The sequence below is a fragment of the Mercenaria mercenaria genome, unplaced genomic scaffold (assembly GCF_021730395.1).
Source record: "Mercenaria mercenaria strain notata unplaced genomic scaffold, MADL_Memer_1 contig_1998, whole genome shotgun sequence".
In the NCBI taxonomy this organism is placed as follows: Eukaryota; Metazoa; Mollusca; class Bivalvia; order Venerida; family Veneridae; genus Mercenaria; species Mercenaria mercenaria.
The window spans coordinates 48,139-67,243 of NW_026460023.1; the positions used below are offsets into that span (position 1 = coordinate 48,139).

Genomic DNA, 19,105 nt, shown 5'->3' on the forward strand with positions numbered 1-19,105 from the left:
TGGGTTACGATATATTGAATGCCGCTGACCTACTGCTGTCCAGAAACATAGTCATGTTAGAAGGTACAGAGATACCTTGCCGCCGCAGAGTGAGTCATTTAAAGACGAGGAAAGTCACAGTTGCCGGTGATATAGAGATTCCGGGAAGAGCAGAAGCATTGGTAGATGTGTACGTAGAAAAAAGTGAAGTTGATGATAATGACGTGCAGGCAGATTATCTAGTGGAACCTACAGATGGGTTTAAGGAAGAATACCAATTAGTTTCAGCATCAACATTAGTTGATATAAACAGGGCGGCGACTTCAAAGGTACGAATCTTGAACCCATTCCCTACAAATATTAAACTCAGGCAAGATGCAGTAATAGGCAAGGCCGAGAAAGTACAGAAGATAGTGAGCATAGTGTCAGAGAAAGAACACGAAGGTGAGGTGGACAATTTTAACAGGGTAAGGCGAATAAATGTCTCAGAGAAGGAGCAAACGGAGACCATATCTGAGATGCCAAGGTCAAAAGTAGAAGACGTACCTGACCATCTAAAGGAACTTTTCAATGAAGCTGTAAAGGTTCGAACACGTCAGGAATCTGAACTCATTGCAGGTCTTCTAGTTAAACATTCAGGCACATTTTCAAAAGACGAATGGGATCTTGGAATGACAGATCTAGTTGAACACCCGATTAACACCGAGGATGCTGCACCTGTAAAGCAACGTCCAAGAAGAGTGCCCCTGGCATATGCAGACGAGGAGAAGAAGGCTATTGAAGATCTTTTGAGGAAGGGCGTCATCCAGAAGAGCACCTCGCCATGGGCAAGTCCTATTGTTCTGGTCAAAAAGAAGTCAGGAGCTATCAGGCCCTGTGTGGACTACCGTAGGGTCAACATGCTCGTAAAACAAGATGGCTTCCCGCTTCCCAGGGTTCAAGATTGCCTCGATGCGGTTGCCGGTGCCAGCTTGTTTAGCAGTTTTGATCTCACAAGTGGGTATTTTCAGATACCTCTTAAGAAGGAGGATATCCCCAAGAGTGCTTTTGTTTGTAAATTTGGTCAGTTTGAGATGACTAGGATGCCTTTTGGCCTGAATAATAGCAGCAGCACATTTCAGAGAATGATGGAGCTCGCGCTGCAAGGTATTCAATGGGAAACCTGTTTGGTGTATATCGACGACATTATTGTATATGGGGCAACCTTCATTCAGCATATTGAACGTGTTGATGAAGTATTGAATAGAATTCAATCAGCCGGTCTGAAATTGCGTCCAGACAAATGTCATCTGCTGCAGACGGAGGTAGTGTTCCTAGGTCATGTGGTTTCTAAAGATGGTGTCCGACCAGACCCAACGAACATATCCAAGATACTCCAGTGGCCAAGGCCAGAGACTCCAAAACAAGTAAAGCGGTTCGTGGCAGCAGGCTCATACTACAGAAAGTTCGTCAGAGGGTTCGCTACAACCGCCAGGCCGTTAATAGAATTAACGAAGAAGGGCAAGGAATTTATTTTGGAGTATCGACTGCGAAAAGGCGTTCTGTGCACTGAAAGAAGCACTTACAAGTCCTGATGTCATGGGTTACCCTCTGAACAATGGCCGTGTTGTTCATTCTTGATGCAGATGCTTCGGGGATCGGAATCGGTTCCGTGTTGGCCCAAGAGCAAGGTGGACGTGAAAGGGTGATCGCATATGCGAGCAGAGGATTAAACAAGACAGAGCGAAACTACTGCATAACTGAGCAAGAGCTGCTAGCTGTGGTCTTTTTCATTCAGTATTTTCGCCAATATCTTCTGGGACGGCGTTTCTTAGTCCGAACAGACCATCAAGCTTTGGTCTGGTTGTTCAGCCTCAGCCCAGCGGTAAGATAGCGAGATGGATCGAGATCTTAGCACCATACGACTTGGCAATAGAGTACAGGCCCGGAAAGAAGTAACGACATTGTGACGCCCTATCGAGATGTGAGCAACCTAGGGACTGTCAATGCAGTGAAGTAGATATGACTGAGGCCTTGAAATGTGGACCGTGTAAAAAGTGCAGGAAACGCGCAGAAGACATGGGGTGTGCGACTACTCTCAGCAACCAAGCTGTAAGGGCACAAGCATAGAGCAAGGAACTAGAGCCGACAAAGTTAGGGGCGCTAATGAGCACAGTGATACGGACACCGATGACTCGGCTCCAAGCACCTCAAAAGACATGGAGGATAAAGCTGTCCATCCTTGGCTTGAACTATATTCTCCCAAGAAGATGGCTGAAAAACAGAGGGCCGATCCAGAGATTGCGCCGATCATCAGTGCACTGGCAGAGAACATAAAACCAAGCAGCACTGCCATGGAGATGGAAAGTCAAGCAACAAGGCAGTACTATGTTTTCTGGGATTCACTTTACATGAAGGAAAATGTCCTCTGCAGAAGATTTCGTAAGAAGAATGGTACCGACGAGTACAACCAGGTTATTGTGCCGCGTAGCCTGCAGAAAGAAATTTTAAGTCAAATGCATGACAGCGTACTTACAGGCCATCTGGGAACCAAGAAGACGAAGCAAAGGATCCAGGCAAGCTTTTACTGGTATGGTTTGAAAGGTGACGTCAATCTTTATGTCAAGACGTGTGACGTCTACGAATCTGATAAAGCGCCGCAGAAAACTCCTAGAGTTCCAATGGGTCATTTGCAGAGTAGTGCCCCCTAAGATACCGTAGCCATAGATTATCTCGGTCCTCTTCCAGTGACGGCCAATGGGAACAAATACATACTCGTGCTTACTGACCATTTCACTAAGTATGTAGAAGTCATAGCTGTGCCGAATCAGCAAGCAGAAGACTGTGCTTTGCGAATAGCAAACGAATTTATCTCTAGGTGGGGGACACCCTTAAAGATCCATAGTGATCAAGGCCCAACATTTGAGAGTAATATTTTTTTAAGAGTTATGTACCCTATTTCAGATAAAGAAGAGCAGAACAAGCCCAAGAAACCCGAAGGGGAATGGCCAAGTAGAGCGCTACAATAAAAGTCTCCTGAAAATGATAAAAGCTTTCCTCATTGACCAGGATGAGTGGGACCTTTTCTTGGGATGCATAGCTGGGGCATACCGTTCCTCTCCCAGTGAGTCAAAAAACTCAACGAAACTTACACCAAATCTGATGTGCTTTGGGCGCGAGGTAAGACTTCCAGCTGACCTGGTGTATGGTGTTAGGGAAGTTGACAGCATTCCGTCATACAGATCACACGTGGAAGCCATTCAAGAGCACATGTTCCGTGCACACGAAGTAGCGAGAGCCTACCTGAAAGTCAGCGCAAAACGCAGCAAAGACCTGTATGATACCAAATTAGCATTTGTGACTTACAAGCCTGGAGACCTAGTGTGGATGTTACATGAAACCAGAAAGATTGGGGTTACTCCGAAACTGGAAAAGAAGTATGATGGTCCTTTTGTTGTTACCGAGAAGACATCACCTGTGAACTTTGTTGTTCAGACTGATCGCAATGGGCGTACTGTGTTAATACATCACGACAAGTTAAAACACTATAATGGGTCAAATGTACCAAAATGGGCCAGTAAAGCGGTCAAAAAGATTGTGAATAAATGCTAGTGATATATTTGGTCACTATAAAATTTTGTCTCTGTTTTCATTTCATGTTACGTATTTTAGAAGCTGTCAAACAGTACACAGGGTCAAGCGGATATTGCACTGCCGGTTGTAACAAGCAAAACATCTACGACACAGAGTGACGTTTTTAGTCGAGCGGTCATTTTCTGTCACGCCATAGTGTTTCGCGACGTCGAAGTGTTCCGCCGCACACTCTACGAAACTGTCACCTACCCGTAATTTTGAATGTCAATTCAGTGGAGAATAAGTATTCAACAATTTTTCATTCAGGAAATGATGGAAGGTAAAGCTGTAAAGCGCAAGTACTTCACCTGTTTTCACTGCGAGAAGAATGGGGCGCAGCACGTAGGGGAGAAGTAACGGATGGTTGACCATGTTCAGAAGCACGCCCTGGCACTAGATAGAGTGCCCTTCTACTGCAACCTTTGTATGTTCCGGTGCATCAATCGTGAACAGTTAGACAGGCACGTGACCAGTTACAGACGGCATATGGTAATGGGCAGCACGTTGGGGGAGACCGTGGAAAACCAGAAGTATCTGGTACAGAACCCTAATGCCACCTTTCCCAAGGAGGGTATAGACTTTCGAGCAGTGCCAGAAGAGACCCAGTTGAAGCAAATGTCTGACAGATCTAGTGGCCAGCTCAACTCTGCAATTCCTTCCCCACAGGCATCAATCGCAAAGTCGAGTGAGGAGCTCATCACCGTACAGCTACCGCCGTCTGTTCTAGCCACCCTTTATCCGTCAGCAGGTGCTAGTCCCGTGAGTCCCCAGGGATTGGGTGGTACCCGGCTAGGAAAACCAACAATGCCACCGTATGTGCCGTCAGCGCTAACATCAACTGTCCCACCGGTAGTGTCATCAATAGCGCCACTTACACTGCCGCCATTTGTACCGCCCACTCCACCGTCAGCGGCATCATCATCAGCGCCGTTTACACTGCCGCCATTTGTACCGCCAACTCCACCGTCAGCGGCATCATCAACAGCGCATTTACACTGCCGCCATTTTTTTTACCGCCAACTCTTCCAGCAGCAGTATCATCAACAGCGCCACCAACACCGCCAGCATTTGCACCACCAACATTGCCACCGGCATTGCAATACGACCCAGCATGCCAGGGATGACAAGGTCCTCCGGCATTAACTCCTTCGGGGATGCTCTGTCTACCACCAACCCTAGTTCTGGCACTGAATCGTTGTCAAAAACCAACCTCCAGCGGGCAGTGACTCCAACAGGCACGATCGGGTACGAGCCAACACCGCTACAGATCATCTCAGGCGCAAGTCCTGTTTTGCACATGCCCACAGTACCTGGTACCAGTAGAATGAGCACACCATCAATATCAGGGAATTCCGCATTCTCCACCCTGAATACGCCGGAGATCAATAGGAATGAAGACCCTCTGGACTCGACACTGACAACAATCTAGTGTTGAGGACATCATGCCTCAGTTGATGGGAAAGCAAACCCCCAAGCAAATGGCCTTCTCACTGTGCCGTCCATGAAACAAACGAGCTGGTCAAGGACACCAGAGAGCGGAGAGACCTAGACGAGGGCTGAACCCAGGCGCACGAGCAAGGACTTTGACCCGTTGAATGCCGTGTTGGGGCACTTCGAGAACCATCGAAGTTTCTCTTGGAAGGTAACGTTCGCGATTGAGTCAGTGGCGAGGGCAACCAGGCACCTGCAGAATTCCCTGGATTCTATGAGTGACTCCCTACTTACTATATCGAAGACAACTGACCGCATCGTAGATGTGATGAAGCGCAATGGGCGAAGACATGAACCAGCTGAAACAGTTCCAGCCAAGAGGGCCAGGGAAGAAGAAAACAAGGAGAATAATCGCACTCTTAAATCCGTAGTTAATAAGAAGTCTAATAGGAGATCAACATTTGTATTTTATAAACTGGGATTATTTGTGCAAAAGTCTTAAAACTAGTCATACTCGAGAAAATTTTAATTTAATCTAATCATCCTGATTGATACTTTTAGATAGATAGCTTTAGGGGTTAACTCAAATTTGTTGTTAAGTAATGTTTTTCTAATGATGTTCTAGTTGTTAAAGTAAGGCTGTAAGTCTTGGTGTTTTGATATGTAAATACTTTTGCATTTGAAACTCAACACTTCATGTATGCAGTTTAAATTTAAATGCAGAAATTTAATTTATGCATCTTGTTAAATGAATTCTTATACTAAGACACTCTTTAAATTTTGCTATTGACGATTGTTAAGGCAATTGATGAAAGTTTATTTAAATTTAAGGTAATTCATTCCATATATGTATTGTTAAGGTTGGTTTTATCACATGCTACCAATTTTAGTTCTGAAAGAGTAAATTTTAAATATTTATGGAAATGGAGTTTTGCCATGGAAAAACGGGGGGTAATGAAATGCTCCAGAAAGTTTACCTTTTATTTATCTTCATTCTTTCACTTGGGTTGTTTACTTTCGTTTTGCAGCTTTTGCTGGCGACAACGCATGAAGCTGACTGTTGTTTTAGGTCATATTCACAAGACACAACCAGACATTACGTATTGTACCAGCATTTTGATCTATCTTCACTTTTGAAGCCGTTTTCCATGACAGAACTTTCCAAAGTTTGTAAAATGTATCCAGTTTTCACGCTCATGTCAACAATTCTTATCCTTCATTTTAATTTCCAGACGTAAATTCATTTTCATTGATTGGTTAGCAACCTTCATAAAGTAATTCTGCCATGTAAATCCATGTATCTTGATGTATAATAATGTAATTTTGACTTTTAATCTAGAGCATTTATTGATTACAAGGTCATCCGCCATCTTGCTTTACACGGTGGATAGGTGATAGTTGCTAAGAAGCTGTTTACATTATGAGTCATCAATTTAATGTTAGAAAGCGCAAGTTTGAGGTTTATATTGTAGCCTTCTCTATGTCTCTTAAATACTTTAGATCATTTTTGTATTTTTCAGTCTGCTAGAGCCATTTTTAATCTTCACCACAATTTTTCTGTGGGCACAGTTTTTCTGTGGAGCGTTCCTGGTGAATTCACCGCTGTGAATCACCGTTATTTCAGGGAATTCACTGTTCTTTTAGTGAATTCACCATTTCATCATTTTTTCTGTGGGGTGTTCGGTGACAGTATATAAGGGCTGCTCACCGTCATTCTGGAGCTCCAACTTCAAAATTTGCACTTGCACACCGTTTTGGCTGTTATTAAAAATTTTCGAAATTTTTACTTGGAATCGAAATCTGAAAGGTGTGCTTTATTTATTTTCTACCTTTGGCATTAATTTATTAAATAAAATAAATTTAATCGTTCAGAATATTATTTTTGTAGATATTTTCAGTGTAATTATACTTGATCATTTTTATCTCGGGTGCTGACAGTTCGTGTTCATTCTAGTGGTTGCGTCGCGACTGTTTTACCGGGCATCTTTGATTGTTTGATCGTATATTTTCACCGAATCTTACGCAGAAGTTGTTAAGGTTAAACTAAATAAATTTTAGAAAACTTAATAATCTTCCGTGGTATTTTCTTAGTTATATAAGTATTTCCCAATGGTCATTTTTCTGAAATAAAACAATGTTGGAGTCCAAACATTAGATACTTATAGGGTAGAACCACTCGACGAAGTCAGCAGCAAACAGTGTTCCAGCCACGGCGGCAGTCTCTAACTTTCCAGTCACGGTGAGCAGTCTTTAACGGTCCAGTCACGGCGAGCAGTCTAACGTTTCCAGTCACGGCGAGCAGGTCACTGAGTTCCAGTTCCAGTTAGCAGCATACAGCAGTCTAACATAGTTCCAGTTCTATATAGTCCCAGTCATAATTGGCAAACCTATAGAGTGCCAGTCACGCTAACCAATCGTTATTTTCAGTCTACCTTGAGCAGACTGTTGAGTGTCCAGTCACCTCTACCGTACTCTAGTAAATCTCGAGGCCAAGTAATTAATAGTGCCAGCACTGTCAATATACAATACTTGATACAGGACCCACAGTACATTTCAGTCCAGTCCAGTCCAGTTCAGTCTTATACTACACCCAAGGGCTACATTCTGTCAGCCTTTATTGGCATATGTGTTAGGCAGCGACTGACCACTGTCCTAGCATATAGGCCGTATAATAGTATCCAATCACTGAAGCGTCGCGCAAGGGCAGGAGCGTAACATTATTATCGTTCATTGATAACCTTAACTATTTTTTTTTAAACAATGGCTGATGATTTTGCTTATGGCTGCTGTCATTCTTTGTTATATAAAATAAACATATTAGAGAAAGCGCAAATGTAATTTGTCGTGATTTTAAGCAGCTTTTTCGTCATTAATAATGCCATAAAAACATAGAAAACCAGTTAATATCATTTCGGAAATAAACGTTTGATAAAAATATGCTGTGGAGTTTATAGTTTAGTCCGATTTTGCAGATATAATTTAAAACTTTACAAGCATTTTGTTAGTGTTTGGTCCAACATACTTTTTTAACATATTTTGGGTATGCTGAATCCAAAAATATATGTTGGCCATCTGGCAAATGCCTCTGAAAGGATTAAAAATAGGGGCAAAAATGACTACTATTTTTAACAAAATAATTGCCATCAATATTACTTTATAATACATATGTTTATCATTAGATATGTTTCAACAAGTTATTTCATGTTATTAGTATAAATGAGTAAATATTTATCAATAAAATATATTACAAGTTAAAAATGTGAACTTTACAGGGTTCAAAAAGGGAATTTGAAGACAATTTAAAAAAACAAAACATTTTAGAGATGCTTTGTTTTATATACTTATATTTTAAGATTTGGTGAAATTGCATTTATATTAACTTTCAGTATCTGTGATAAGTTCATTTGTAAGAATCTGTTAAAGCTAGATTTTTATATACTATATTTGCTAGTAAATGATAAATAATAGATTTTGTGTTACAATATTCCAAAGTAAGAATGGACAAGACTTTGCATCTCAAGAGACCATTTCAAGATAGCACAGAATAGTGCATCATTTGTGAGGAGGCAAAATCTGACTAAACCTGAAACTAAACAGCCGCAAGACATAACATCTCTAAAAGACTAAAACAGTGTGCTTATCAAGATTTTTTTTAGAGGTTATTCCAAATATGAAACCGTTGGTAGAATTGAAAAAATAAATGAAAATGACAAAATACTTCGTGGTAGGAAGTGTTATTCTAATTTTGTCCACAAAGAACTAATACAAACTCGTCAGTAAGAACTAAGTTTAATATAGAGTGAACATCAGATAAAGCTGCATCCTCATCAAACTTATATACTCCTACTAACTTTGGAAAGGTGTATGTTCTGTCAAGACGGAAAAACATCAAAAAAAAACTCTTTGATATAACTAGTTAGTGGAAGTATTTTAAAGGACGCTAAACATGACAACACAATGCGATTGCGACAATCTGATGTCAACGGCCTCATAGCTGCAGAGGGCGAATATCGTAAAAATGTTTAAATTCTTTTAGATACGGAGTTCGTAAAACCAAATCGGACAACACAAATACAGATCTTGCCATTATCTGTCTTATACATGAACTTGAGTATGCTGCAATGAAATCGCAAATACTGTAACGTTCAGACAGTTGGAACAGATACCACATACGTACGTCAACAGTTCTTTGACATTTAATTCTAGAAGATCATCTTTCAAAGAGTCCCTATAACGTAAACTGAGAAACCAGTTTTAGTTTGTAACTCCGCTGGATTTCTGGTGAAAAGAATACACTTTTTGTTCCATATGAATGTGCTATGCCGATTATGATGCTACTTACAATAGTGATAAACGGCTGACAGTACCAAATTATCATTCCAGTGACGACTTCTTGACACTGGTACACGACGCACTTAAATTAAGGGCTGATTTGTTCTCTCTGGAAGGACATTCTAGAGTGTGACTAAAATGATTCAATAAACTGTGTTCCGGAGTGTCTGTTCATGTTTCTGAATTTAATGTATGGTGGCCAAGAGCTTCTAAATGAAGAATTTGACCATAAAGATCCTTAATCTGATAGGCAAACAAAAATATTAAGTGTAGTACAAGATGCTGTTGATGGAGTGAGTGATGGTAAAAAATCGACCTCTAAACACATAGGTCTTGCAAGTACATTGCACTAGATGACTAGGTTAAAACATTTAGTTAACCTATTTCATAGTGCAGGACATATATTGAGATACAGAGACATACTAAGAATAGACACATCTTTAGCTGAAAGAAAACCTGGAAAGAATGGATTCTGAAACTGGTCATGTTATTTTAATGAATCTTACTGAGACATTACTTGACACAACCGCCTCGGTAGCCTAGTGGTAGAGCGTCCGCTTCGAGTGCGGGAGGTCGTGGGTTCGATCCCCGGCCGCGTCATACCAAAGACGTAAAAAATGGTACTAGTAGCTTCCTTGCTTGGCGCTCAGCATTAAGAGGATAGTGCTAGGACTGGTCAGCCCGGTGTCAGTATAATGTGACTGGGTGGGTATCATGACACGTGTCTACGGCGTGATATTCCAGTGAGGCAGCACTATAAAGTTGGGCATTGTGCTCACTGCTACAAGTAGACACCGTCGTTAATATGACTGAAAAATTGTTGAAAAAGACGTTAAACCCGAACACACACACACACATTACTTGACACAGTAAACAATGTTGTTCAGAAATGTATGCATATACATTGTATCAGAGACTGGGACAGTCACATCCAGTTATAAATAACAGTAGACCAGGCTCTTTACTTTGGAAATTTGAAATGGGCAGTGCCTGCATAAAGGGACAAGCTTATACCTAGAATGGGTGATTTCCAAATATCAATGAATTACTTGAAATCTGGTGTAAATTTTTAGCACTTCCTGCAAATAAATCTGACCTAGTAGATTTTTACCAGAAGAGCTGATCATGCAATCCCCTACAGAAAAGACATCGGTTGTTGGCGTCGGCTATCAGGAAAAAGAAACTGTTGAAAGCATTGTCCGTGAATTTAATTTGGGTGAATTAAATGCTAAACACGAGGAAGCTGACACAAGAATCATTCTCCTTGCTGTTCACTGCAGTAAACGTATATAGATTGTCATAAACAAAACTGGAAAGGATCTATCGATGAATCAAGTAGATGTCACCATTATAAACATTTTAAAACTTTATTAAATACCTTACAATAAATTTGCCATTTAAATACAGGCTAGCAATGTCAAAATTCCGTTGTTAAGCCATAAGCTGCATGTTGAAACTGGTAGGCACAATAATACCCCTTTTGAATCTCGTATCTGCCAATTTTGTTATAATAGAAGTAGCACTAGTATTGTTGAATGTGAATATCATGCTTTTTTTCAATGTGAGAAATTTAGTGAGATCCGTAATCAGTATCTTCTTAATTGGTATTCATCTGACAGAAGTATACAAAGTTTTTATAACATACTTAGCTCTGATAATGAAAAGGTGTTATATCAAACAGCATTGTATCTTCAGAAGCTTTTAAATAATGTTTGACCTGTTAATTGTGACATTCAGCAGCCATAGAACTATTATATTAAGATACGTTTGCTAGTTGACTGTGTGCTGAATCTATGAATATGTATCTCAACTTATTCAGTCTATATGTAAACATTTTGTGGGATCACAACTATCTAATTGAACCATTTACTATATATTATGTAGTGTATTTTGGGCCGGAGGCCTTTGTTACATTCAATAAACTCTTGACTTGACTTGACTTGACTTAAGTCACCAATTACTATGCATGTTCTATATTTTGAGACAGCCTTGTCTAAAATTTTGGAGCAATTTGCTATCAAGGTACCATCATCCAGACTTGGAGGCTTGTATGCACCTATAAATAGATATTTTTATGGCCAAGTGTTACCTCAATGCTGATTGACTCGACATCACTAAATTCAAAACATGTTTTCCTATCCCTAGCAATATCTGACCTTCTATCAGCTCGCCAAATCTGGTAGTTATTCACTGCAAACTGGGCATCTGGAAAAGAATTATCCATTTTGGCTTCAGAGAGAAAAAGAAGATCGACAACATTTTTTGATAACAACTCAGCAATTGATTCAAATTTGTATCTAATGCTATTTATGTTCAGATATGCACATAGAAATTTGTTTGGGTTTTTCTTTTTGATATCCACAAGTTCGTCGAAAATATTCTCTTCTATAGTGTTAAAAGATAAATCATCATCCAAATTGTATATTTGAGCTGTATCACAGTCGCTGAAGAACGAATCGCTAAAATGAAAATTGCTACACATCTCGCAGCACCAAGGGTCATCCGACAGACCCAATGACACATACGCTGTGGGGGACATACTAGCACACTTGATATGGAACCATGCATAGTATGCTTCGCAGTAGACTGCTCGATGGTTTTTTGCTACTGCTTTTTTTGCAGATACCGGCTGGGAAATTGTGCTGGTTGAACTTTCGATGAGGAGTTTCTTTATCTCTTCGGTATAGATACCTTAGGCGTTTTATGAATGACGAAATTTACAAGACCCCCAAACTTATATAAACTTGCATCAGTGAACAACTAAATTTTGAGATGACGTTCTTTCCGGCGACCACTCCAGTTATCAAGTAGTTTAAAGAACTTTATTTCTTCACAGAGATCCCCCGATAATATTATTTGCCGACCTTTATCTTTTGATACCGACTAAATAAGCTTAATTCATCTCTTGGGTATATAACCATGATACCGGAACAAAACATTTGTAAATCTATCACAGACATATTTGACTTATTGAGAATGCTTTCACGAAATGATACGAATTTATGTAATTTCTTTTCTGTTATGTCGAACCATGGTTCCTTTGAATTAACAATGAAATCGAGAAATTCGTTTTTCTTTATGTAAGGATAAAAACACTCTTTTTTAAAACAAACAATAATCTAAACGTAATTCACACACAATATATATATAGTTAGTAATGCCCTTTCTCTACCCAATAAGCAGCCATTGACTTTCGCTTTAAGACTATCATCTATATACAAAAACATCGGAATATCAAACTATTTTAGAACTTAGTTGGTGGGCTGAATGTTCGAATTTGTTAGACGTATGACGAAAAGCCTAAAGGGAGAGTGTGGAATGTAAAGAAGAAGCCTCACCACTGAAAACCCATTAATAGCGTGCATGATGTAGTGCTTAACTTAACGTTGTCAAAACCCGATTTGTCATCTACTGGGAAAAGTACGCACCAACATGTGTTGACCTTGGCACGTCTTTTAAACGGAAAATTAGACATATTTAATCCAGTTATTTTGGTACATAAGATTAATACATTGTATTTAATTTTGGTTTAATCGGTTCAACTGTCGACGGCGCTACAATATATGGCGACTCACGATCACCAACTTTGCCTAAACAAACAATGGAACTCTTTTGTAATCGATCACACACTATTTCGCTCATAAAAGACACAAATAATTGCAATTATTTGCATTCTTGAACGTTCTAGGTGATGGGCAATCACAGTTATAAAATACACCCTTGAATAAGCCTTTGAAAGATACAATTTAATCATTAATGTTAACACCGTGCTCTACCCATGGTCTGGACATTTGTGTCTAGTATTGTTTTTCGTTGTGAAAATTTTGATATTTATTTTTACTGCCCTGCCACAAAGTTATAATTGTCCATCAATTTAAAACATTGAAATTCAGTGGTTACGCTAGCCTCATTTGCTTCTACTGCAGATATTGAATTGGTATTCAATTAAGAAGGTCTGCCATCAATGTGAGCATAAATTTGCATCCTAACATCTTGGTCCAGTGGATCAAATTGCTTCCAAGGATTTAATCGAGTAAATATTCTGAAAGTAAATATATGAATACAAGTAACAGACAAGCATCACATATTCATTAAATCGCGCTGATTACAGTATTTAACGCTTAGCCTTATGTTTTGAAAGACAATCAAACAACACCAAATCATAGAAAAAAAAGAGTTGTTTCACAGTAAAATTGAACAGCCTGTAAAACATGTATATTACTCTATGAAACAAGTATCAGTACACTGATGTAAACATTGCATTCCGGAAAAGGACTGCATAAAGGGACCAGACTTCCGGACAGTTAAACACCTTTAAAATTCACTATTTTCAAATAACTGTTACATATGTTCGTTTTGATGCATTTGCAATAGTGTACACGTGTTAAAATTTCACATAACTAGGTGGAACGAAGTTTTCAGCAATTATTTATTTTTATTTCATTACAAATGACATTCATTTTCAAAGGGGGACAACTTTTTCAGAATATTTTTAAGTATCCGTCGTACGGGACAGTACGGCAGAACATGTAATGGTCAGGTAAAATATTGGTAAAGATGGTGTTCGTTTATCAAATATTTCTGTGTTTTGATGATAAACAGCTAATTAACCTTAATTATTTCCGGATGTCACCGGATTGTCCGACAAACTACCGATTGATTGTGTCACCGTGTCCTTGTGTGTTTAGAAATTATTTTCTGAGTGTTGGTAAGTTTATTACCTTGTGTTGTGGTGCTGTAAAAATTGTCCACCGTGATATTTCAATGCCGAGCTTGCAGTACAATATACGTATTGTCCCGGGCAATAAAGTTGGTTTTAGCGCAGCTTTTCTACATTTCTACAGTCAAATATTAGAATTCCGCTTAAATAAGATTCGTTAAAAAGGTTAGGGAAAAATCGCGGAATTTGATGCACGTGCAAAAACCCCGATATGCAGAATTATGACAGTCTTGTCACACTGAATTCCCTTGGTTAAATTTGCCTACGTCTAAGATTTAGTACATACTTTTGTGACTATTGATTATATATCTCGCTTCAGTGATCACTAGTTTAAATAGTTAAATAGTTTTTTGAACAATCACAGATTGTATATGAAAGTGTGCAGTGAACATGTGAGCATGAACAATACTATAAATGTTGGTAGCTTTTGTTTTAAAAATGCCATATTTCCATTAACGAGATATACTATGTACGATATCAAAATCCAAAATCTTAAATTGCTACTGCTTAAAAGCAGAGACATCAAAATATACATTCTTAACGAATGAAAGTAGAAATGCTATGTTTAATATCGGCACTTGTTATGTTTAACAGACAGAAAAGACATGTTCTTGCTCACAATAGCGTTACCCATCACTATCACTAAACAAACTGTCATACATTAGGAAACAGATATTCCTACACTTTTAAATTGAAGTAATGGACTATCTAGAATTTACTTCAGACATCCGTGAAAGAATACTTCCAGTAACAAATCACAAACCAGAGTCACCTTACATAGGATTAAATGTCAACAACTGGTTCAGTAATTATATAGCAACTCGAATTGTAAACTGTGTACGCCAGCAGTACAAAATTGATGAGGGAAACACACATTCTTATATATGATGAAAGTGTCTCCTGCAGTTAAATGGAACGAAATGATGATGCCGTGTGCATGTATTTCAATATCAAATTCAGCTTATTATTTAATAAAAGCGTACCGTCGTCATTACAGTGTAAAACAATGTTTGCACCATAATCAAATGTCAACACATTTTGTTTAGCTCAACAATGAAGCATTTTTGGCATATTTTGTGCATAATTAATTCTGGAGAGAAGGGAGACAGGTTACAAGTTCCAATGTCCATCCGTTCATTGACAAGTGAAATATTTGTTGCGGAAATCTCAGAAAGTGTGTGGCGAAGACTTACAAAACCTTTTTAAATGTATTTGTCACCATATGAAATTGTTCATCTGGAGTTTGAAATTTTGAATCAAATGTAGTAGAATTAACCTGTTTGACATGTATTGCCGAAATTATATGACCCAAAGTTACAGCTCAGATTTAGTCATCAAAATTGAAAAAAAAAATAATCGAGTACCTTCAGTGATTAAACTGAATCTTCATAACATGTATACGGAATGATGTCGGTCAAGTCGAACACCAGCCGGTTTTGATCTGTACTCAGGGATTTATGGCCCTTATTTTAGACAAAATTTACAAAATTCAAACATTTGTATTTTTTAATTTCCGAGACAGAATACACATCATCAAGAGGTTAGATCTATACCCCAAGCATTACGTCTTTGACTGAATTCAACATTCTTAGATGTTATAGTGTCCGGACAAAAACTTGGACTATACTGGAAATATTTATGTACCCTTGATAAACCGTATATTTTTGACGATGTCTTAAATGATACATTTTTGAAATTTGGCATACGTTAACACAATCCCGTGGTTAATGTTATCAAGAAATTTCAATAAAATCAAATGGAACCATCATTGATTTTACTCAATTTACGACCGCACCCCTTTTTAAAAAAGACACGAAAACATAAAATGGTGTTTCACTCTATTGTGATAATCTTCATATACTCATTTCAAATTTGAACATGCCAAATGAATGCCTGTAATAAGTACGTGTCAAAAAATTAGTTATTAGAATAAATGAAATCTTATGATAGCATGATTTGATTTTGTCGCTATTGATAACAGTAGTTATTGCTGAATGTTATGAAAATTTAAATAATGTTCATTGAATAATTTGAAAAAAAAAACACTAAAAAATCGGTTTCGTTAGAAAGTGTTTATTTACAAGATCGCACTATGAAATAATTATCAAAATACCATAAAGACATTATTTCACATATCTTGAATTGTCGTTTTCTACCAACTTTGAACAGTAGTACAATAAGTTTCATTCAAAATATGTCGACACATCTCTCTTAATCAAGACTTTTATCAAGTGACTTGAAACACGATAACTTTGACTGACGACGGAAACTTTTCTTCATCTACCCTTACCTTTTATCTTGCGTCAGAAGAGGTCATTCCACGCTTCCGTAATATTTGGATATGGATAGTTCTCATATTACATATATCCAAAATATAAGAATAACAAAGCAATGTTCTATTGGATTGTCGGATAGTTAGTTAAAACTCAATATTTAAAGATTTGATCATTATTTACTTTTACGAATATTTTAACAAAGTGAAGATGTCTTTTTGGTAATGAAACAGACTGAAAAAAAAAAGTTATTCTACGTGGAACAACATTCTGTAATAAAGTAAGTTTATATTTATTGTTATGAATAAGTTTTCAATATTCATACGATTTCATTAAAATGTTCCTATGTTTGTCATGACACATTATCCATTATACTGACTTAAATCGTTACCGTTGATTTGTTACGGTCGCTTACTCAGTTTGTAAGTTTAAAAGAAACAACCTCTGACAACTCCGTCAGGGAGTCGACACTTTGGCTCAGTGGTTAGATCATTGAACTTCCACCCGTACGACCAGGGTTGGAATCCCACCATTGGCATTTGGGACTTTTTATCATTAAATTTCTATCCTCTTTAACTTCTGTTACGACTGAAACTCGTCCAGAATATGCACTTTATCTAGAGCCTAAAATGGCACTAGAGTTATTTAGATATTCGTACATGCACGAAATGGTTATACAGCGGACAATAACAAATAGTTTAAATCTTTGACCTCTATGACATTTTCTGTTCAATGTATGGGTGAGTTGTTGTATATATGTACTCGATTAAATGTGGAACTTGTAGACTAAATTTTAGAACATGTCCTGGAGGAAGTTCGTTTTGGTTGGGTAAAGGAATGGCGAAAATAAAAAAAGTAAAACTTGAGAGGAAGAAATAAAAATTGATTATCATACTGCATCCTTGTGATTAGTATATTTATTCCCCAAAATCAAGAAGTTATAACATGGTGGAGTATCTAAAGTGAGAACATTTTCGGTGACACTACCAAATTAAACCGTATTTCAAATTCACAATTTCGGGACCATGTCACGTGTCTGATTTGAAGATGCTGAACAATTGAAATTCGTGAATGGACAATCATTTGTGTTGGAATCATCTTCACGATGATGGATCATTCCAGTGACCCATATTTCAATGATCCATTTGGGATGGCCCCATTTTCATCACGTTCGGGTCTCCAACCACAGACTCCAGTAGCCAGTGGTACAGTGTAGGCATGACACCTGCTCCTCCTGCTGTTGGGATAACAGCTGTACCACCAACATATCTGGTTCCAATGATGAACAGTGTTCATTTCTCTGACAAAATTGTAACAAAATTCAGTGGATACATGCACGAGAATTCCTCCAAATTTCTGACAGAATTTGAAAGTTTTCTGACTTTGTCGAATGTTTATGCCGACACCGAACCTCATTGGGCCATAGGAGCTTTCCACCTTCACCTAAAACGACCAGCACTTACGTGGTTCATGACACTTACTGACAAGTCATCTTGGGAAATACTGAAAAAAGAATTTTTAAAGGAATTTTCGAACACAAGTGACCCCATGTACATATCTGAGAGTGCGTTGTTTGATAAACTGTGTTTATCCCCTACTCAGCCAATAGAAGAGTTTCATGCTTTGGTTAGCGAAAAGGATCACCAGATAGGGAAACCGGAGAGGGACATCACCAGTAAATTCATACAGGGATTTCCAGCACAGCTGGCTTTCTTTGTTCGTGCCAGTGGACCGACATCTTACCGGGAGACTCTACATTCGGCAAAGATAGGAGAGGCTCATATGGAATGATATTTAGGTAAATATTACACAATGCCTGCTGACTGTTACAATTTACTCACTGACACTCCCATTGTGCTTACTGGTATAGTAATCATGCATGCTGGCACCTTTAACACGCTTGTTGACAATGAGATCACGCTTGTTGACAATGATACCATGCTTGCTGACAATGATACAATGCATGCTGGAAGTTACAACTTCTTTGCTGCTTAGACCCTGATGTCTATATCATAATTTCGTTTGGCAAAATGACAGTGCCGTGTAGCGTATTGGAATATTTCAACATGCCGGGACTGTATATAAGCAACACTGCACAGTTACAATGCTCACAGAAGAAAATACACGATGTGACCACACAATATGAAAGATGCAATCAGCCACTAAGCAAGTTGAAAGTAAGCTTAATGCAAAGTGCAACATTGCACGTCACATTTTGATATCAGGGGGCGCAAGTTTGTAGTTCTCACGAAAGGTAACGGGAATATCAGGCCTATAACGGATTTTAATTAGCTCTTGGCTAAACCATTTGCTATCAGTTATGTCCCTTTGTTTCAATTACTCCATTTATTAGCGAGAATTTTTATACGTTCAACACTCATTCGCTGCAAGAAAATCAGCCTGTTTAGCGCACATTTGCTGCAAGAAAATCAGCTTTACAGGTAAATTTTATATAATTTTTGTACGCTTTGACAATTTGACACATTTTACAGACATTATTTTTATAATTGGAAGAAATACATCGCCTCTGTTAAAAGTTTCCTCGATGTTTCTTCTACCGACTTTCGCCGTTTCGGCCTCGTTATGTTTTGTCTCTGTAAGCTGGTAAATAAGCACAGGGTTTCGGCCCAAGGTTCAGCGTGGCCAGTCTGATAATGTCTACAATGAAACCGTTGAACTCCTGGCCGAATCCCTATATAAGTTTGTTGGGCATAGTATACTGTTTTAGGTGCTAAGAATTAAGCTGGAGTGATGTTGG

General features: G+C 38.5%; 1 protein-coding gene across 1 annotated transcript; it reads left to right on the top strand.

The window, feature by feature from the left end:
- The first annotated feature begins 1,576 nt into the window (after positions 1-1,576).
- LOC128552067 (uncharacterized) lies at positions 1,577-3,570 on the top strand. The gene is made up of 3 exons (XM_053533066.1): positions 1,577-1,843; positions 2,061-2,432; positions 2,923-3,570. Exons 1-3 carry the CDS (start codon positions 1,577-1,579, stop codon positions 3,568-3,570), a joined length of 1,287 nt encoding a protein of 428 aa, XP_053389041.1.
- The last annotated feature ends 15,535 nt before the right edge of the window (positions 3,571-19,105 follow it).